The 21,449-nt window shown below is 43.3% G+C and overlaps 2 protein-coding genes across 2 annotated transcripts; both read left to right on the forward strand.

Annotated features, from left to right (window-relative positions):
* Nucleotides 1–1,377: 1,377 nt before the first annotated feature.
* Nucleotides 1,378–8,405, forward strand: LOC134094756 (5-demethoxyubiquinone hydroxylase, mitochondrial-like). Its single transcript, XM_062548396.1, has 7 exons — nucleotides 1,378–1,547; nucleotides 1,712–1,890; nucleotides 2,122–2,236; nucleotides 3,444–3,583; nucleotides 3,769–3,837; nucleotides 6,008–6,103; nucleotides 7,669–8,405. Exons 1-6 carry the CDS (start codon nucleotides 1,451–1,453, stop codon nucleotides 6,083–6,085), a joined length of 678 nt encoding a protein of 225 aa, XP_062404380.1. The 5' UTR covers nucleotides 1,378–1,450; the 3' UTR covers nucleotides 6,086–6,103; nucleotides 7,669–8,405.
* Nucleotides 8,406–13,770: 5,365 nt separating this feature from the next.
* notum2 (notum pectinacetylesterase 2) lies at nucleotides 13,771–21,307 on the forward strand. Its single transcript, XM_062536309.1, has 13 exons — nucleotides 13,771–13,956; nucleotides 14,625–14,842; nucleotides 15,210–15,511; nucleotides 16,078–16,130; nucleotides 17,094–17,189; nucleotides 17,277–17,337; nucleotides 17,462–17,538; nucleotides 17,680–17,782; nucleotides 18,318–18,506; nucleotides 18,602–18,702; nucleotides 18,832–18,979; nucleotides 19,098–19,145; nucleotides 19,918–21,307. The coding sequence occupies exons 3-13, from the start codon at nucleotides 15,231–15,233 to the stop codon at nucleotides 20,219–20,221; spliced, it is 1,461 nt and encodes a 486-aa protein (XP_062392293.1). The 5' UTR covers nucleotides 13,771–13,956; nucleotides 14,625–14,842; nucleotides 15,210–15,230; the 3' UTR covers nucleotides 20,222–21,307.
* The last annotated feature ends 142 nt before the right edge of the window (nucleotides 21,308–21,449 follow it).

Here is a 21,449-nt window from a genome sequence, read left to right on the forward strand (position 1 = left end):
TCCATCCATCATCCCCGTCCGTCCTGCTGCCTCGTCCACCCCGTCCAGCGCGCAGCGCCGTCCCCCTTTCCTCTCCTCCCGGCTGCAGCCCCCTCCCTGTTTGCTCACTGCCATGACAGATCCATAGTGTTCAGCCCCTGCTACGACTGTGAGGTCTGAGCAGATTTCTTCCACAGGTGTGAAATATGTCTGGCATTTCTTACTCCCGTCCACATAAAAAACAGACATCACATGAGGCGGGTGATTGGCCCCGAGGCAAACCACAAATCTGGATACTTTCATTGTCTTTGTCTTCAGACCTACTTTACATAGCGTACTCCTGTCTTGTCTAATAAGGCACACATAAATATGTAGGTGCAACTTTCCACCAAATTCCTGATCAACAGTTCTCAGCAGACCTCGATTTCTGTTGGAAAATCTGTCAAACTTTAATATATAGTCAGGTAGTGAGTCTGAGGCTGAGGGCAAGTTTAAAAATGGCTGTCCGAAGACCTACGGACTACGCTTTTTATCAAAAAAAAAAAAAAAACCCTTTTCAAGTGCCTCAGACTCACTACCTGACTATACTGTACATTTTTGGATCTCCAAACTGATGAGCACCGGAGGTATACTTTTTGATTCTCTACACCCAAGCAGCACTCCTGGATTACGAGTTTGTGGATCTAAACTTTAATATATACTGTATATATATTTGTAATGGCGCGTACATTTTATAGTTGTCAGTATCTAGTCTTTTATTTTTCTATTTGTTTTCTCATTTTGTCTTAATAATAACTTGTTACAGATTATGAGAGAGACTTTTGGGGAGGTCATGCAGGCTTGCTTTGTCCTATAACTCCACCTACAGTTGTTCCAAGGAATAGAAGGAATAGAACAGTGACAATGCACTGTAACTTTTTTGACATTTTGGTCTAAAATAGACTTTTTAATATTCTAAATAACTTTTTGGTAAAGATTACGGGAATTATGTTACTTGTAATGTGTACATATTTTTGTAATCTATTTAGGCATAACTACAGTAGGAATCAGTGGCTTCTTTGAGGGCTGTAAGCCTACTAGGTCTGGTCTTTAATCATCTTCAAAACATAACAGGTGTTTTATATAGGCTATCAAATAATAGATAGGCTATTCTGTGTAAAAACAGATCCATTTACAACAATAGTTTGACAACAGGCTTAACATTCTCTCAATATTTAACCAAGATGGCAAACTTTTTTTCTATTCTGAATTTCTCTAACAACAATCTTTTTCTCGGGAGGATTTTCTCTGATGCTAATAGGATTAAGATGCTCCGTAGCCTCCTTGCTTAAAAAAAAAAAAAAAAAGGTATCCTAATATGTGACGTCATCCAAGTGCGCCTCATGTGTGTATGCTACATGTCCTGTCCACATCTGCCAAATGTCAATGACTTTTACAACATTCATTTCCCGTCGTTTTTGAAGGCTGTTTAATGTATGTCTTAAACTTTGTTAAAATGCGTGGGTTCACCTCAGCTGTCATTTTGTTCCGCCAGCTTAACAAAGGAATAAATCGTTCAAAACTAACAGGTAACGTAAATGTCATTGACAAGCAAGCAAGCAAGTTAGCGCCAGTTAATGCTAGTCAGTTTACACAGATTAGTAACGTTAATTTATTACATGGACATTCGTCTGACACTGTGTTTAATTAGAGGTAAACTGACTCGTGGTCTTTGTGTCTTTGTGTCAAGCAGAGTGTTTACCACGATATTCCCGAAGCTATGCTGTAATTCCACCTCCTCGGAACAGCGAGGAGAAAGCGTTGCTTGCTGCAATGTTGCGTGTTGACCACGCAGGTGAATATGGTGCAAATCGCATTTATGCTGGACAGATGGCAGTGTTAGGAAGGAGTCAATCCGGGCCGCTTATTCAGGTATTGCTGAGTGTTGTTTTAATATGTAATAGTCTACCATGATTTTATTCAGTAGCCTAGGTATCACTGTTGTAATTCGAGTTTGCCCCTTTAAAAATCCTTGATCTTCCCCAAACTTGATCACTTGATTTACAAGGCCTAGGCCTACTTCTTATTTCCCTAGATTTATGAATTGCCATACTTTCACCATGATTCAAAATGAATAATAAAAAAAATGGATTACATTTTCAGCACATGTGGGATCAAGAGAAAAGACATCTACAAAAATTTAATGAAATCTTGGCTGAGAACCGGGTGCGGCCAACAGCACTTCTCCCCATCTGGAATGTTGCTGGCTTTATGCTTGGTAATTGACTGGATAATACCAAAATTACAATCAACATAAATTGTTATGACATGCAGATAGTCTATTTCAAAATCTTGTATGTGATTTTCAACTAGCCTACAGCCAAAACGATCCCCCTGCCAAATATCAATTTAATGTTGATTTTCTTGTTCTGACTGTAAATGACACTGCCATGCAAAAGGTTGTAAGGCAATATGGTAGAGACATTTTAACATGTTTCCATTACATTTGTATGTAAAATGGCATGTCCAAAATTGTTTATACCATTTTTGAATAATCAGTGGTAACTTATTTGCTATCACAGCACTCAAAATGGTTCTTGTAATAGCTACGAAGGCTGTGTTTGTGAATTGTGGCTCTGTCTCCACAATTCTCCTTAATGTTCCCTTTTAAACAACAATCCAGGTTTTGAGGCAGAAATGGTTCTTTGCCATCACTTTGGCCTCCCTCCAGACTTTTTGACAGATTCAAGTCTGGATTCTGGCAGGGCCACTTTAAGATGTTGATATTCTTTCTTGGTCACCATTTATTTTCCACTTTGGCCTTGCTTGAAGGTCTGATTCTGCCACAATTACCTGTTCAATGCCTGAGTTTTCTTTCAGAATCATTTCTTTCTCATGATGCCATTTACTTCAACCATTTTGCGAGGCCCCATGTCCTGAAATAATATCCCAAAACTAATACATTTTCTATAGCTATTGGTATAGGTATGTGTTTTTGGTGGTTGAAATGTTTATCCTCAAAAAGGACCACTTGTCAATCATGGATGCTGTTCATGGATCACTCTTTTCCAAATATGCACAGCTCAGCTTAAGCTTTGCAATCGTACACCTGGACAAAGAATTGAGCTTTCGCTGGATATTTTTTTGACCCAGGGACATGGCCTGAGATTTGCAAAAAAAAAAAAAAAAAGATTGCAGAAACCATTTTGGATGCCGTGATCGCAAATAAGGCTTTGCCAGTGATTATTTAGGACGGGTGTGAATAATTTTGGGTATGCCATTTTTCATTAAAATAAAAACATTTAGAAAAAGGTGAAAACACTCATTTTTGTTTTCCAGGTTTCTACCACATTGACTTAAAACCGATTATGTGTGGCAGTGTCATTTACAGTCAAGAGAACATCAACATTAAATTGATATTTGCCAAGGGTATGAATAATTTGGGGGTATGTATTTGCTGAACAGTTCACTCTGTTCAACACCAGGGGCTTCCAGTGCGCTGCTGGGAAAGGCTGGGGCCATGGCCTGCACTGTGGCTGTGGAGGAGAGCATCTCCGAGCACTACAACAGCCAGATCAGGGCTCTCATGGAGCTGGACCCCGAGGGCTACAGAGGGCTTTTACAGGTAGGCAGGTGTTGCCCTTATTAGCCAACCCACGCTTATAGTATGAAATACCCCTTGGGTACTGTATCCACCCATGGGTAACTGTATGATTTCTGATAATGTTAATGTTAATATAATATTAATGATTTATTCATTTAAACAGAAACTAAAATAATTGTGTGTCGTCATTGAACCTTTTTTTTTAGATAATTAAGGAGTTTCGTGATGAAGAAATGGAACATCATGACACTGGTCTGGACCAAGAGGCCGAATCTGTAAGTTGTATTTCATTGTGTGTGTGTGTGTGTGTGTGTGTGTGTCTTACCATCATGCGGGACAGAAGAAAGGGTAGATGGCAGACAAATATTAAAACCCTCTTTCCCATTAAAATAAGTCATAATGTAATATGAAGTAAGTAAACAAAGTTAACAACCGTTTAAAGAGGTGGGTTTCAGTAGCGCCTTGACCAAGGCTGTCTCTAGAACGGAGAGCACAAAGTAGGTCATTCTTCCACTGAGGCACCACGAAGGAAACTAATCTGTGATCTGGGAGGGACAACAGATTCTCATTAGAGGACCTAAGTGGCTAAAAGGGGGAACAGGGTTGAGTATTAGGATGAATAGGATGGAGCTGAGAGGGGGACTAGAGTTGAGTATTAGGATGAATAGGATGGAGCTGATCCAGTAGCTGTCCCATAGGAGTGTGTGATACAAATGCTAATTCTAGCAGCTACAGGAAGGGCAACGGATCATTAATGGAACATTTGTTGAATCTTCCATTGAAGTCCTTAGCACTTTGTTGGATTTGCCTTGTGTTGGAAATGATTTCTGTGGTCGGTGCTTTGTTTACCTCCGCCAAGGAGGTATATGTTTTCATTTGTTTGTTTGTCTGTCTGTTGGTTAGCAAGATAAGTCAAAAAGCAATGGATGGATTTCGATGAGATTTTCAGGGAAGGTCAGACATGACCCAAGGAAGAAACGATTACATTTTGGGACTGATCCGTAATTCTGTCGGGATTCCAGAGGCATTTATGTATTTAGCTTAGTGGTGTAATGGCATGGTATGGCCACATGGTGGAGATCTGAATAGTTTCGGTTCAAATGTATGACAACCTTAGCCTGGCAAGCCAAACTACACAGAAATGTATAGTCTGGGGTTGGACCATTCACAGAGTTGAAGCCTGTGGGTGGGATGAACAGTTGTCTTTCAAACTGCCTCTGCATGTAATAGGCCAGCATTTGTGACCAATCGTAGCCGGTCGGCAAAACGGCAAATACATCCTTCTTTAAAACGAATGACTTAAGTGCTTCTTTCTGCTCAAACTTCAGAGAAAAGCCCAAGTCTAACTCTTCCAAAGCCGATTCAAACGAGCGCGCTTTGTTAGCCTCATCCATCTTTTGTTTTTGGCGACATTTTTTTGGATTGTCACACTCTAAGTGTGAACTTATCAAGAAAGAGGCAAATAAATGTTACACAGCTCTGCAACAGGTATAGGACAATGATAGACTTAGCAGCCTTAACGTTAACTTGGAAAATCAAGGAGAAACAGCATATCAACAGTGAACAAAAACTAGGTAGAACGTTTAAAATCTAATTGTCGGAGTCGGCGCTGTTGTGTTTGAAAGACAAGCTAGAGGCGCCAAGACCCGCCTTACGTTGCTTCTGATTTGTTTATATTGCGTGATGCCTTCTATGGTTGGTGAGATTTAGGCACAAATGACTGATGGATTGGTTATTGCTGTCAGTCAATCAGAGCTCGAACTAGGGCAAGGCAATGACCAAAGTTTATCATCATGGAAAAAAATATATAGTGCACTGAATGGGGAAATATTTTGCGTGAGAAATTACTTGGCAGCCCTGGTTGTGCGATACGGTCTCAAACCCAACTTGTCGAACGAGGACGCATGGTCCAGCCCCCTGGCGTCTTATCGGAAGACGAAGGTGAGCTAAGGCGGGCTCAAGTACTCCGTACACAGATGGAGCGTTCTGATTGGCTCGGCTGAACTCGACCCTGGCGCAGGCTTGTCCTCAACGGTGCGACCCTAGACCATCCCGCCAGGCAAAAATATTTTTGGCCGCTAGGGTGCGTCTAGATTTCTAGGCTATGACAACCTAGGAAGAACAATGCAGGCGGAGGTAGCTGCGCTCTCGGAGTGCTTTTCTTTTACCTCCGCCAAGGAGGTATATGTTTTCATCGGGGACCGGCGTTTGTTTGTTTGTCTGTCTGTCTGTTTGTTTGTCTGTCTGTTTGTTAGCTGAGCTCTCGGAGTGCTTTTCTAGTTGTATTTGTATTTAGTGTTTAACGTTGTAAGCCTGTTACGGTGTGTTGAAAACCTTTGCATTTACATGGCATAAATCTTATCTTCCATTCATTCCAATACAGCATTCATTAGTCTTGTTCTAACAAGAAGGTGCTTGTGACCATTTGTTCATTTCTTTTTTCAGTTACCTGGATACCAACTTGTGAAGACTGCAATACAGTTGGGTTGTAAAGCAGCAATATATCTTTCAGAGCGCGTCTAGGACCTTTGCATTTCACTGGTAAGTACTGATTCTTTATGTATTTCAGGTATCTTTTTTTCCAACAACAACTTGCGCCCAAGTAAAGGGGGGACCTCACGAACCACCACTAATGTGCAGCACTCGCCTGGGTGATGCATACTGTAGCTGCCATTATGCGCCAGAACGCTCACAACACACCAGCTTTAGCTAGAAAGTTCTTTGCTGCTTGGCTTCAATAATTTAGCAGAGATCAATCATTTCAGTCAATGTAATATAAGAATAATGTCCTAGTTTGAGAATGAAATTGGTGATAGAAAATGATTGAACAACGCAGTTCAGCATTACGAGCAAAGAGAACCTGAATCAAGAGCCTGAATGGACTTGGCTATTTTGGGGCAGGAATCAATGCTCAGCCAAGGGTATAGTCACAATTTTCAATTAAGTAAAGGATAATGGACAGCAGGGCAAGACCGTCAAAAGCGTCAAGAGCGCCGGAAATCATTCATTTTTTATGGAGAGTCGGCATTACCGGCGTCAAAAGCGTTCTGGGTGTGAGCGTGGCTTCATGAGCTTCACGGGCGTCAAAAAAAAGTTGAGCCTCATTTAACTTTATGGTAATGAGCTATGACACGGTTCGGCATCAACTAATCAGAATGTCAAACTCGCAGGATTGCTGCTTGTGGTTTGTCCGAATGTCCGTTTCACGTCATGGCTTTGACACTTTCGGCGCCGAACTGGGTTGAGCGTCGAGCTATGAGCTTCACCAGCGACTTTGACGCTTTTGACGGTTTCGGTCTGAATGCACAGTTACACCTACACCTGCCTTCTGTGCCAAGCCAAAATCAGCCGCTGTGTCTGTGTGTTGCTTATGTTTATCGGCCAAAATTAAACAAACATTCATACCCATCAATATGACATGTCCTTCTACATTCTGACAAAAATAAATACAGAGCCAAAGCCTTTTAACCAAAATTGTGCATGGGGATAGAAGTTGAAGCTGAAATGACTCACATGAGTACACATCTGCAGTATGCAGAGTTCTTCTGTCAACAACATAAGATTTGCATTTGTCTATAAACGGATCAAGTTTTAAATTCAAATTGGCGTTGCCCGGATAACAAGAGGAAATGTCAGAAGTGTGGAGGTCTTGTTAGCCTTGTAGATGGGTTAAAAGAAGTAGAATGCTTCGGGTCTGGATTATGAAATAAATGTAAATATTCCCATATAGATTGGCCCAAAAATATATATTTCAAAAAGGCCTAATAGAAAATCAATGGGGCAAACTGTACCATTGAATGCTTCAGTCATGCTGATGTCTTTTAATGTATAGGGACAAAAACTAGTGAAAAGAGCAACGATATTTTACAGGCCTTGATTTTGAGACCCAAACATTATACAGACAAGTTTCGAGCAAAAGCAGAGATGGTGCTGCAACCACTCTTCTGGATTCTGATTTGATGCAGAATGACTTTTCAACAAAAAGTAACAAATAGAAAAACATGTGTTCTCTGAATCTACATTAATGATGTTATTGGTTTCGGTTCTTAAACAACAGTTCTCCCGGCAGTTCATCTTGTAAATGTAAACTCGAATTCTCTGTCCAGAGTACCAACGTGAGGATGCCTCTGTGGGTTGCCGTGACGGCGCATGTTGGGTAATGGAGCCCTGGGGAGGTGAATGGATGTCGAGATGAAAGGGGCCGCTGCCCAAACGCCCAGACCGGCCGCAGCTGATGGATTGAGCTGTAAGCCCCTCGTGTCCCTGGAGGCAGGGCAACTGGCTTACAAGCGTGCGCTATTTTTCTCAGGATGAAGTCACACCGTGTTTTTTTAACTCCAAGGGTTACATGTCAGACCAGACCCTAAAAGTTTGCAAGCAGTAAGTCTGTGTGTGTGTGTGTGTGTGTGTGTGTGTGTGTGTGTGTGTGTGTGTGTGTGATTGTGCGTATGTGTTTGAGTGCTCCAGTTGCCTGAAATAGTTCTGTCACCCCTTAGATGGTCAAAACTCCTAAAATGAATGAAGAGTCCCCTCTAAGGAGCACTCCAGTGACTATGCATACTTTTAGAAAAAAAGTCATAGCCCAGGACTTTCACCTAAAAGATGATTTAAAGTGTCTAGTATGACCAGTCATAATTTGACACCCCTTCTGATGTGGAGAACTGACACATTGGTTTATGTGACATTTAAATCACTTTTACTTATGCACCAGTTATATATGAGGTGTAATGATATGACTGAATTATGTATGTATGTATGTTGAATGTTATGAAGATGTTGTGAGGCCAGCAAACTCGTGGGCATCACTCCATATTAATAAACAGTGACTCATTGTCCTCATAAATCACTGCTGCCCCTATCACTACTGTTGCAAAACAGTCTATAAATTATGGAGAAAGAGCCATTCTCTAAGCTTTAACGTTTAGAGGAGCTTAATGATTAAATCAGTGTAATGCAAGCCACTGGAGTCGGGGTATGGCCAAACTTAGATGTGTTTATGTGATCGACTGATTCCTGCTTACAAGCTGTTAATTTGTGAGTATGTGCAGTTGCCCTTGGCTCAAAGTCTTTCGTCTGCCTCAAGGAGTTGCAAATAGAATGCAGTCGCTGTGTTAACTGACAACAGCTTAACCCAACAATAGCTTAATGTTTTCCTGTCCATTTCAGATAGTGTTGCGACTTCAGTTCTTTCCTGAATATGTTCAGGCTATAGTCTCAGTAGAAACAGGCATATGCTACAGATTAGGACAGCATTTTTATTTTCTTTACTCTCTGATGGGAAAAAAAGAAATGTCATGCTGTAACTGTGGTCTTCTATATGAAGCCATTGAAACAGCAGAGAGACTGTGCACAACTATAAATTGACCAACTGAGATTGCTGTTCCAGATTAATAGTGTTGACAGCTTCATAGCATGATGCAAGCCTTTAAAAAAAGCAACCAGTGTAGCATATGCATTTTTGGCACAGTGTTGGGTGACAAAATTACCATTAAGATGAAAACATGAGTGATGACTCTGTTGCTATGTAGGTGTTAATACCAGCACACCATAAAACTGGTGTCGAACTTGGCTGTGTAATTGACGGGTCTTATCCTGTTTGTGTAGGCTGATGGTGTGACAAAACAATTAAACACACTGTTGAATGCTGTATTTATTTTGTTATGTTATTTATGCTTTATTTGACAAGTTATTTGCAAAGAAATACTTGGCTTTTTTGCCTTGAATTGCCTCGAGCAGGAATCTGCTAATTTATTGACCGAGAAATTTGCAACATGATTTTGAAAAACCCAGTGAACTAGCGAAAGGGATCGTCCAGGTTTTGTGAAACTCATGGCTATAAATTTCAAGAGTGCTGACCATATAAATCTACACAAGTCATAAAACCTTTCGGATGCAGATCAAATTGTTTCTTGGCAGCAGTTGTGACAACTTTCAGTCCTTCTTTTCAGGATATGAAAGTTGAGTTGAGATACATTTTTTCTGTGTCCTGTGCTTAGCTGACGAACGTGCTTCTCGAGTGAAATGTTTATGAGACTTTTGACAGAATATTATGAAGATATTGTGAGAAGGAGATATTAAATTGAATCATGAGTCCTCTGTTGCCGTTTTTAGAATAATGCGATATAATAATAATCCAATTTTGAGTTACACAAATCTTTCCAAGATTTAAAAACATATGCATACACACATGCATATATTTTTTTGTATTCCATAATGACAGTCACCAACAATTCTGTAAGTATGAATGAAGCAGCAGTTATGACCTAAAACCAGATATAATATCAGGAATATTACTTTGGCCTCTGTACAGTTCTGTTGTTTTTCCAAGCTCTTACTTTGTGTGCGCTTTAAAGGCTGTTAAACATATGTTCACTGAGGTTTGCAGACATTGGTAACATAGCTGGAGCTTAAGCTGTGGCCATCCCCACGTGGCTCTGGGAGCTGAGAGACACCCGGCACATGATGCGAATGGCTGACCTCACCTTTATGGGCAACAGTGATTTACTGCTCTCCTCACATGGGCAAGACTGACTTCCAACAACTTTTCACCAGCAAACACAGTCAAGGTCAGCCTAGTGCAAGGAGATAGAGGACTACATGGCTCTGAGATGTTCAGATATTACATAAGGTATTTATTTTAGAAATGTTACATTTACCAAACATCTCAGAGTTACGCCAAATTAGTTGCGTATTAGTTACCTATAAACACATTTAAAGTTCTTACAACTCTGGAGAAATGTTTTTTTCTTTGTCCAATAACAACCAGCATTCAAGGAACTATGTCCAACTGCTTAACCTAAAGATATTGCCGCACATTTCGGTAGCTTCATTTTAATAATTAATTTTTTAGGTCTAAGTCTGAGTTTATGGTGTCAGTTCTGTGTCAGTGGCTTTCTTCATTTCCCCCTTCTTGTCTGCAGCTCACTGTCTGAATACACTCTTTCTCTCTTTGAGTGTTGGGTTTCTGTAATACCAGCCTGACTTTATTTGTTAGCCACTCATTTGTTCAGTGACTGTTTTCCAGCAATGGCTATGGTTATGATGTGCCAATTTCAGTGCAACAAGTCCAAGAATGTCTGCTTCAGTCATGTCGGGTATTGGCTGCTTTGCATTAGATCACCCTAGATGGGATCTCAAGAATCTCTTCATCCGTGGCAACAAGCTCTTGGCTCAGGAGCAAGATGACAATGTGACACTAGTCGTATTTCCCCCCTGCTTCCAGGTAAACTTCCCCCCGCAGCCTCCAGGTAAAGGGCACACTCTTTACGCAGGTGCCAGAAGCAGTGCTGCTGAGTCAGGAGGGCATTGCCTTGCAAAAACGCATTTTTTTTTTGCCATCATCAGAACAAACATTTCCCAGTTCTCCTAGTCCAGGGTTCTATAATATGGTGAGTGCTTTGTAAGTAAAAAAAAAAAAAAAAAAAACACTTTCTTGATTTCTTACTTGTGGCTTTACTCTGGTGGTCTTTTCCATGAGACGGGTTGTCTTGTTTTTCTCTGTAACGTTAAAATTCCTTTCATTCATTCATTGATTTTTTACAATTTACTTAAGTTGTAGATAATGGTTGACCCACATCATGATATAAATGTGAATATGTAGGCTTGTATTAGTCCCGTATGTTCATCTCAGTGTGTGCATGTGTGCATGTCCTCATTGGTCAGGACACCTGCGGAGCCGGCAGTTGTGTGGGCAGCTCCTGTGTGGATGGCTGTGTTTTCGATCAGCTGGAGGGGCTTATGCGAGAGCCCCGCAAGTGGCGTGACCCCGTGGGCATCAATCACAGGCCGTGACAGGTAGGGTGGCCACACCAGCATGACTATAAGGCCACGTTACAGCTTCACTCTGTCATGAGCCGCCGGGGGCTCTCGGAGTTATTCACTGAACCATTTACTGAGGCCCCCCATGGCCCAATTAGGCAACTGTCCATCAGCCACACGCTCCCATGAGGACAACTCAGAGCAGGGTATTTCTAAGTGTTCATTTTCCTAACCATCCAGGATTTTTTTATTCGCTCATGGTTTAGGAAAGCAGGCAGAGGATAGACCCTTTCTTTATTGTTTTATTTTTGGATTTTGCATGGCCAACTTTTGAAGTAAAAAAAGCTAGACATTGGAGCATCTGTTTCACCCCAGATTCCAGTTTTCTGGCATCCCTTTTGGTGATATCTGGTCACCCCATTCTTTTCCTTTGAATTGTGCATCCCACCAATGTAGCAGGAGCTCCTGGCTGGCTCGCCAAAACTGGCTGCTGGTTTGCATAAGGTTGCGGTGCAGGCCTTTTGTGCCTGGCTTTGGGTAAGCTGTGGCCTGAAGTGCCCAATCCACCTGCTAGTCCCCTTCGGTGGGAGTCTCACACTTTGCACCAATCCCCCAAAGCCTCTTTGTCAGCTCTGTTGATTGAGGGCTGTTCTCCCCCACTCCTTGTTTCTATGAACACTATCACTCTCTCATGATCGCAGCCTTCAGGCAGGTCATAAACATGCCAGTCTCCATGTACCATTAGTCATGTAGTCTTCATATGACAAACGGTCCTGAGCCTCAGTGACAGCTGAGAGTTTAGGTGATGCAATGGCAGATTTTCAAATTACATGCAGTTCATCTGCGTCCTTCAAAAGCTGATCGTTGAGTTTGTTCTGAGATGAGCACAGGCAGCATGTTTGGCCTTACCTGGAGCTGTCTCAGAGAAAAACAGCCTGGCCTGGCCTGCATACATCAGCTGTTTCTGGCTCAGCCGTTAGATTCGGAGGTTGTCACCCGCCGCGGGGTTGTGACCTTTTTACCCCGCGGTGCATTGAAAATCTGACGCATTACAATACTCTGAGGCACGGCGTACTTTGATGCCTGTCAGCCAATGAATGTTCCTGCCTGCCCTCAACTTTGGGGTGGTGATGACACTCCAGACCTCACAGACAAAGTGATGGGCCGGCCAGGGCATTCAGAGCTGTTTGCTTGACCTTCAAATTATATTTTTTTAAACTCATGACTTAAATAATAAAATAAATGTAAACAGGTTTGTTGAGCACAGAGCTCTTCTTTCTAGTTGACTTTACATAAAAAAACAGGTTTGTTGGGCAGAGAGCTCTTCTTTCTAGTTTTAGCAGTTGATACAATTGATTAGTTATCTAATTGTTTTGATCACATCTTTATCTTCAGTTCTAATGGTTTTACACACTATGTACCCACATGGGTGCTTCACGTTCAGACTGTCGACGGTAGCCACAGGGAGCAGAAGCTTGTAGCCAACCTTTGCTATTGATCCAACAGCCCAACGCAGGCTGCCAGCCTCCACACAAATTATCATCAGTTACATCAGATATCAAAGAAAAATATCAGCAATACCATTGAAATGCTTTTGTGCGAGACGTTCTGGCTAGTTTAGTGAAAAAAGGGGAAGAAACAAAAAGTGATAGATTTACAGCAAATTTTTAGATTCTTATACTCAAGGTCTGCTTCACACATTGTTGCACGTACTTCTCGGAAGACAGGGCAGGAGTTTGCGTGCTTTCAGAAAGTGAAAGAATGAAGAACCTTTTAAGCTCAGAAGATCAAATCCAGCAAACAATGTCACCTTGTAAAAACAGTGTTTTTATATTGATATAAACATATTTTTAGGCATTCCATTTTGGGAGTACTTTAACGAGATAGAACCTTTTGCAGGAGACAATAACCCCAAAATATCTTGTGTTTGCTCAGGCTGTTACCACATCTGTGAATGGTTGTTCCTTTGCTAGATAAAAATAACTCTCCATTCAATGTATTTAGCCATCAAAAATCTCTGTGCACATTGAAATGTGCTTTTTGTTATGTTTGTGTCTCTGTACATGCACTGAATTTGTGTGTGTGTGTGTGGGTGTGTGTGTGCGTGTGTGTATGTGCACATGTGTGCGTGTGCACAAGCAGCCTGTGCTGCAGTGTCCAAAATCCTGCTGCGACATCATGTGAAGGGCAGCAAACGAGGGGGGACTAAAGGACATGCTGTGAGCCGTGGCATCTGAGTGGTAAGAATGCCTGTGTGACCCCCTCAGGCTGAGCGCTGGGCTCCAGTGGAGATGGGGCTCGCTATGCTATGCTATGCTGCGCTGCGCTGCCTGAGGGGGTTAGTCCAGGTATGGCAGCTCTGCTCCTCCCAGAATCCTCTGCCCTGCTGCCTGCCACCGTGTCACCACTCCCCCAGTCCACGCGGGGACTCATTAATGGCCTGATTGACACGTTGGGATGGTGTACATTTCATTGATGAGAATTTCAGAGGCCAGACTCGTGATCTCTCCAACTGATCAGCACGTCACCCTGAAGCCATCCCAGATCAGTTTCAAACACCCAGCTTCTTCCTCAACTCTGTCAAACCCCTGTCCCTGTCCCGGACCCCAACTCCAACCTGGGGGATACACCAGAAGGTAACAAGCACATGGTTCTTCAGTTTGTGTGAATTTATTTAGGTATGCTGGATTTTTAGTGGCAATTGGTCTCCATGTAAAAGTATGCATGCTCTGCAAAAGTATGCATGTATTTTGAAATGTAGAAACTTGAGATTTTCTAACCTTACCTCTATATCAGTTGAACATCAGTGTGTACAGGGCTTTACCCTATTCTTTACTTGATTTTAATCTATTGCCAAACTGTAAGATAGTCTTTTGTATTTATTATAGCATGGGATATTAAGTGACACATTAGTTGATTCAGTTGTGGGCACGTTTGTTCAGTAGTGCTGTTTGATTTAACAGTATATCAGAACTGTGAAGTGATTATGACTCTAATGAATTAAGCACAATAGTTGATACATGAAGTATCTCACTGCTCATGAGCAAACAGGGCACTGGCCTGAGCAAGAGGTGCTTATTGTTAGGGTGTGCAGGAGGTGTGTGCTCCACTGACCCAAAGCAACATACCATGCTGCTAAAGAGCTATGTGGATATGCCAGCCATGTAGGTGTTTAAATCAAAGCCCAGCCAGGCCTAGAGGAGGGAGGGCTCCTTGCCGGCCTGGGTCAGGTGGGGAGGGGGAGCTGTTGAAATATGGCTGGACAAACGTGTGTTATCTTTTTTCTCCGGCATCCGGCGTCCAGCCCCAGTGTGTCATCAGTCTCAGCCCAGACCTGGCTCCAGCTCAAAGGCGATGCTGGGAAACGGGATCCATATGGTGCCACTATAAAGACTGCTCCGCACCTCCGCCTCAACCAAAGGTCCTCACCACCCGCCTCACTGCCCACCGTCCACACAGGTCTCAGCAGACGTCTCCTAGATCGTCTCCTAGGGCTGCATCAGTCCCATCTGCATCACAAAGGTTTGTGTGCTGGCAATTCTTTCTTTTACCTTCTTTGTTAATGAATTCATTTATTGATGTCAACTGTTATCCAAGTGTTTGAAAGCTTTTCAACAAGACACATCCTTTGATTTCTACTCCAGTTCTATTGTCATTTAATTTAATAATTATTTGGGAGGAAGCTTTGATAACTTTGTTTGATTAAGTACAGTGAATCAGTTTATTTAATGTTCTTATTAATGATAAGTTGTTATAGGCTACTAGATGTTGGTTTACTGTTAATGGTATCAGTTCTACTCAGCATCATCTCAGTTACACACTTTTTGGCCCAGTGGCCGTTGTTTGCAAAACAGTCTGAGAAAAAAGAGGATGTTTCTGTGGTTTTCAGGGAGGTCCAACTGAATTTGCTATGAAGATACTGTATCATGTCGTTTTTCTACTTCTGCTGGGAGGGATCTCCTGCCAGAACAAAAACAACGCCAAGCCAAGTGGAAAGTCGTCCAAAAAAGCTGGAAGTCAGGCTGGAGACGGAGCGCACGATGATGATGCTGCTGACGGGGGTCGAGACTCTGGCACGGGGGGGCGCGGGAGCTCGCACCAGACCACCTCCAACAGCAAGTCAGCCGACGAGATGAAGCTGCACTCCCTCAAGAACACGCAGGTCACCTGCAACGACGGCACGGCAGCAGGGTGAGGCTGGACAGGGCAGACCTGCCGTCATTTCATTCTGGCCTTTTCATGTCTTCTCTTTCATCATGTTCAGCACTTTCATGTTGTATTCATCATATTTATTCATTCTGAAATACTGAATATATTTCAAATATGAAAAGAGTAGACGTTTGTTTTAAATTGTGCTCACTAGCAGACTTCTGTTGTAAACAGAATTTAGCTGTCCACATGTTTGCTCTTTTTACAGACCTCCGTTGTAAACATGTAAAGATTTAAACATATTATCATTTTTGCTCTTTTAGAAAAGTTGCCTGGCCCATTGCTTTAGTTATTTGCAAGAGGAGACAAACAGGCTAAACAAACTCTCATACTTCTAAAATATTGAAGACATTGATTGTCATTTGTCTTTAGCTTTCATTTTCGTTTAGAATTTCAACCTATATATTTCTGATATGTCACGCGTAACAAACATGAAGTCGTGACATGTTAATGGGTGTCTGTGACACGTTTGTAAATGCCCACATATGGACGTGTCAGAGCTATGTCATCCATTCATAACTCAATCTATATTTATTTGTCGTCCACAGGTTTTACCTAAAGGAGTTCAAAGGAAGCAAGAGATGGCTGATATTTTTGGAGGGCGAGTATTTAAAACTTGACCAGTTAATTTTATCTGTGGAAGTCAACATGCTTAAATGCTGCACTCAGTGTTATTTTGACTGGTGGTCATCTCCGTAGGATTTACATTCTTTCTTGCTGTTTTCTAGAAACAGCCTCATATAAACATCACTTGCATTCAGCCTCTTCATATATATAGTGTAGTGGTGTTCCTCAACCTAGTTACAAGGAAAGCATGTGGTCACTCAATTTGAATAACAACAAACAATCATAATGAATAGTTCAGGGAGAACTCTGTCTGATTTGCTATACACTGTACTCTGTAGATACAATATATTACTCCTAAAATTATGAGCAATGCAAAGTGAGATGAGCTGTTGCATTTCCCTTTAACTGGGACGTGCACTATTACTTGTACTCAAATTGTCATTAACACATTTTAGTTTGTGACCGTTTTAGTCATTCACTGTGGAATACGTCTTCTTCACTGGCCATTCTAATTTGTTTATGCTTCCACTAATTACTTCAGTGCCATGAACCAGTACCTAATGATTCAGTACCTGCCTTATTGCAGAAGACAACCAGATTTTGGGCATCCTGCTCAGAGTGGTTATGAAACCATTGAGCATACAGATTGTCCAGCATCAGTGTGTGTGTGTGTGTGTGTGTGTGTGTGTGTGTGTGTGTGTGTGTGTGTGTGTGTGTGTGTGTGTGTGTGTGTGTGTGTGTGTGTGTGTGTGTGTGTGTGTGTGTGTGTGTGTGTGTGTGTGTGTGTGTGTGTGTGTGTGTGTGTGTGTGTGTGTGTGTTTCTACATAAAGAAACCTAGTTGGGCCATATGCAGGCCCAGGCAGACTTGTTAGCCAGGTGAATGCAGCAGGTGTAGCAGCAAGTGGATTCCCTAGATTAGCGCAGCTCATTCACAGAGAGCCTGTGCTCCCCCCAGCAGGTGAGAATATAAGGCTAATATTAGTGTCTTATTTTTAGGTGGTTGGTGCTGTTACAACAAAGACACCTGTGATTCCAGGTATAAAAATACCCCTCGACTGATGAGCTCCACCGACTGGCCACAGACACGCAAAGGTAAGGCATGTGCCGACCAAAACCAAGCGCACTGACAGATGCCTCAGAATGCCCAATATAGAGCGGATGTGTTCTGTCATTTAACAGGGACTGGAATTCTGTCCCCGCAAAGTGAAGAAAACCCTCACTGGTATAATGCCAACATTGTGTGAGTATGTTGCTCCTGCCTCAATTTGAACTGACTTGATTAAGTAAGACTAAACTGGATTGGGAAGTATCGCCATGAAATTAAAGTGTGTGTGTGTGTGTGTGTTTGTCTGTGCCATATTTAGGTTTATTCCTTACTGCACTAGTGATGTGTGGAGTGGCACCAAGACTACAAAGCCCAAAGAAAAAGGAAAAGACACAGGCAAGTGGACACAACAACTATTTATCACTGCTTTAGGTTCCAGTGCATAAATGCATACCGGTATAATAGTGCGTTTATAGGTATTGCCCGCATGTTTACAGAGATGCATAACTTGTGCTTCCTTGTGTGTTCTTCCTTCAGTGGATTATACGTTCATGGGCTCCCTCGTCATACGAGAGGTGATCAAAGACCTCACCACCAAAGGAATAAAACAAGCCAAAGTTGTTATGCTTTCTGGCACAAGGTAAACTCTTGCCCCCTCACTTAACTGGCACCGACAGCTCTGTATAGATAGATAACAGACACTAATAGCCCAAAGAAGAGGCGTGTAAGGGCACATTTAGCATATATAATAAGGTGCCCTGAGCAATAGCCTCCCAGCCACTAAATCAGCGTTGGCTGAAACCTTATCCCCCTGCGTTGTCCTTGTTTGAAGCCCTACGCATAACAGTGGCACAGACTATTCTCAGCACATCCTGTCGTCTTCCATAATATGTTTACTGGAAGACGCTTCCACATAGACAGTGACGAAATGTCTATAGGAGTGGACCAATAGCATGGAGGGGGACATGCCTCTAGGTTAACGTAATAAGCACCCAACGCTATGAAGTATTTAAACTGCTCTCTGTTACTTTTTCATTGTTTTAAAACCAATCTACGTAATACTAGTAATAAAGACTACTGCTAATAAATGATTCTCTCTGGCATAAACTTCTATTGGTGAGCACGCTGTATATGTAAAGCTGGACTAACTCCACCTATGCACCTTTGGTGAGTAGTGCGGGGGGAACAGGTGTGCTGTTGAACATCGAGAAGGTGTCAAATCAGCTGGAGCAGCTCGGGAGCGAAGCTCAGGTGCGCGGGCTGGTCGACTCTGGGTGGTTTCTGGAGGGCCGGCAGCAGAAGGTTCTGGAGTGCTCAGATGGGATCTCCTGCTCGCCAGTGGATGCCATCAAGAAGGGACTGCGGTAAAAAAGCACCGAGATCTGACCTGGAGTTGGTTAAACACGCGCTTGTTTTGAAGCTATTCTGAGCAGGTGGCCTTTTCCTCTGTGCCGTTTAGGTTATGGAGTGGAAGTATCCCGGAGAAGTGTCGGCAGCAGCACAAACGAGGCGAGGAATGGCAGTGCTTTTTTGGACACAAAGTCTACTCCTCCTTGACCCGTGAGTCCCAATAAATCACATTCATTCACCACAATAGTCACGGCTTTCTTAAAATGACCTCTGCTATTATGGCCGCGCGCTGAGGAGCTGAGCGGGTGAAATAATAAGGACCTGTCCTGTGCCCCGCAGCGCCGCTGTTTGTGGTGCAGTGGCTGTTTGATGAGGAGCAGTTGCGTGTGGAGAACATCTACATGGGGGGTCAGACCCTCTCGGACCAGCAGTGGACCTACATGCAGAATCTCGGCAGGGAGCTGAAGACCTCATTCAAGGATGTCACGTAAGTAGCCTGACACTCGGGAGAAATGATTTTGTTTCTACGTTTCCTTGTCACCATATAATCGTGTGTTATCGTCACCCCTCCTCAGTGTTTAGCTGACGTAGTGTGCTCCCTTTAGGGCCCTGTTTGCTCCGTCTTGCCTGTCCCACACACTGATCACCAAAAGGTAAGGACACCTGAACTTGTGTAGCAGACACCTGAACTTGTGTAGCAGACACCTGAACTTGTGTACCACAGACACCGGAACTGCTGTACCACACACATGTCAAGTTGTGCACCACAGACAACTGAACTGGTGTGCCACACATATGCTAACTGGTGTACCACACACATACTAACTTGTGTACCACAGATACCTTAACTTGTGTACCACACACACATACTAACTTGTGTACCACAGATACCTGAACTTCTGTGCCACTCACACAACTTGTGTACGAGATCAGTGGCCCTGTGTGCTCTCCCACTCCGCCCCTCATCTGCGCCCGCCGCCCCTGTAGTGCCATCCCTCCTGGATGAGCTCATGCTCCCCGTTTGGTCCACTCGTCCATCACGGCGCATTCTGGATGTCACCAAATGCCACTTCACACTTTCACAAAGCTATCAGTCACCGCCCTCCCCGCCCCATGCCCGGCGCTGTGCACGGCAAGTGGGGCAGAGGCGCCCGGGGGTCGGGCTTTTCCCATGGCCTGAGGTGCGCTCCCGTGAGCGCGGTGAACCATGAGGGTGAGGTCACGCACGAGGTGGGCTTTTTGGGGCGTCAGGAGTACATCGGAGAGGTTTGTTTGTGGTGTTTTGTAATTCAACTCCAAGCAGTCAGGACTCGAGGGGTTAAGCGGCGACCACATCAAAGCCCAGATGTAAACTGGATCGGTTCAGCATGGCTGTTTTACGTGGTTTGTCATTCGATAACTTTTTCCTCGTTTTCTTTCTTTCAGTAACTGGTTGGATTTCCAGGTGAAGGGCACTTCTCTCTCACGAGCAATCCAGTGCTGGGACAAGAGTCTGCAGGAGGCCAACAAAAACAGCAAGACGGCGCTCAAGGGCTGCCCCTTCCACCTGATCGATAACTGCCACTGGCCCCAGTGCAACCCCACCTGCCCCGCTCTCGTGGACCCGGCCACGCAGCAGGAGATGACGCTGCTCCAGGTGCTGGCCAGCATGGGCCTGGACCTCCACAAGCTGGGTCTGGACCCCAGGCGTGACGCCCACGCCGTCAGCATCGTGGGCAGCGGGGGTTAAGAGACGCAGAGTGCAGGTGTAGTAGTGGCATCTCCGCGGGCATCCCTTACACTATTTAGATGTGGGTCAGATAGAACGCTGGCACTCTCCTGATCCTCCTCATCATTCCGTCTGTGCTCCAATGCCGTGTCCTGACCCGTGGTTCTGCCGCTGGGTTTCTGTGCTCCAATGCCGTGTCCTAACCACTGGTTCTGCCGCTGGGTTCCTGTGCTCGCACGCTCTCCTGGCTCCGCTGTGTGTTCTCTATAAACGGAAGGTTCTGGGCTTCTGCCAGAAACTCTAGGGTGATGCATGAGTGCTGAGTCTCTGTAACTTGTTACCGTGTCTGCAAAATACTGATGGCGGTGCTCCATAAACGCACCTCTCTTTTTTTCTTGTCTTACAGAACCATCATAGTATGTTTATTTGTATATTTGACAAACTCTAGTGTTTAGGTAGTTGAGTTCAGTGGCCGGGTTTTGGAAGTACAAAGGCAACATTAGATCTGAGGCACTAGTTGAAGAGGGCACTGCCTTGAGCGCCACAGCAATCCTTCAGCACCCCACAGCTGTTGGTCCTCTCAGCGTGGGGGGTGGCTAATTGATCCGCAATACTACTAAAGTGTTAGCATACGCGCATCACTGAGATTTGTTTCGTCTGATGTGACAACATGGCGCTGCATGCCGCGATAATGTTCTGTTACTGTTAGCCGACACTGTTGAACACACGCATGTGCAATTTGTTCTTATTTTTGCCATGTGCATGCTAGGTAGAGGTGTTTCTAAGATGTCTTCAACGTTGTACTTTAAAGTGAGGCAACAAACTGAAACAGAAATATAAACATATTGAATGGGATTTTGAGTAAGTTATTGTTTTGTTGTTTTTGTTTGGGGCATTGCTTTGAAATGAGTGGGATACAAATGACAAACTCAATGTACTGAGGGCTCTTTGTTCTAAACTGGTATTTACCTGAAATGTTTTAAGTGTCTAGTATTTCAGATATTATATTTCAGATATTATATATTAAAGATATTCTATGTAATATTATTTATCAATATATTCTTGCAATATTTATCATATATGTTGACAATTAATAAAGTGACAGCTTTTAAGCACATTTTCACATTTCATTCTGAATCACATGTGATGGGTTTGAGGGTATAGTACTTCTGGTAATCAGCCAGAGCTGAAATGGACATTGCAATGCCTCTAAGCCCACAAGAGGCTGCTATTCCTGTTATGCGAGTTA

The sequence above is a fragment of the Sardina pilchardus genome, chromosome 1 (genome assembly GCF_963854185.1).
Source record: "Sardina pilchardus chromosome 1, fSarPil1.1, whole genome shotgun sequence".
NCBI lineage: Eukaryota > Metazoa > Chordata > Actinopteri > Clupeiformes > Clupeidae > Sardina > Sardina pilchardus.

Bases quoted from the DNA above. Each gene is read 5' to 3' on its own strand.
- LOC134094756 (XM_062548396.1), top strand. From the start codon at position 1,451: ATGTATGTCTTAAACTTTGTTAAAATGCGTGGGTTCACCTCAGCTGTC. The intron at 1,891-2,121 runs GTATTGCTGAGT...TTACATTTTCAG, and splicing joins AATCCGGGCCGCTTATTCAG to CACATGTGGGATCAAGAGAA. The intron at 3,584-3,768 runs GTAGGCAGGTGT...CTTTTTTTTTAG, and splicing joins GCTACAGAGGGCTTTTACAG to ATAATTAAGGAGTTTCGTGA.
- notum2 (XM_062536309.1), top strand. From the start codon at position 15,231: ATGAAGATACTGTATCATGTCGTTTTTCTACTTCTGCTGGGAGGGATC. The intron at 17,190-17,276 runs GTAAGGCATGTG...GTCATTTAACAG, and splicing joins CTGGCCACAGACACGCAAAG to GGACTGGAATTCTGTCCCCG. The intron at 18,703-18,831 runs GTGAGTCCCAAT...TGTGCCCCGCAG, and splicing joins AGTCTACTCCTCCTTGACCC to CGCCGCTGTTTGTGGTGCAG.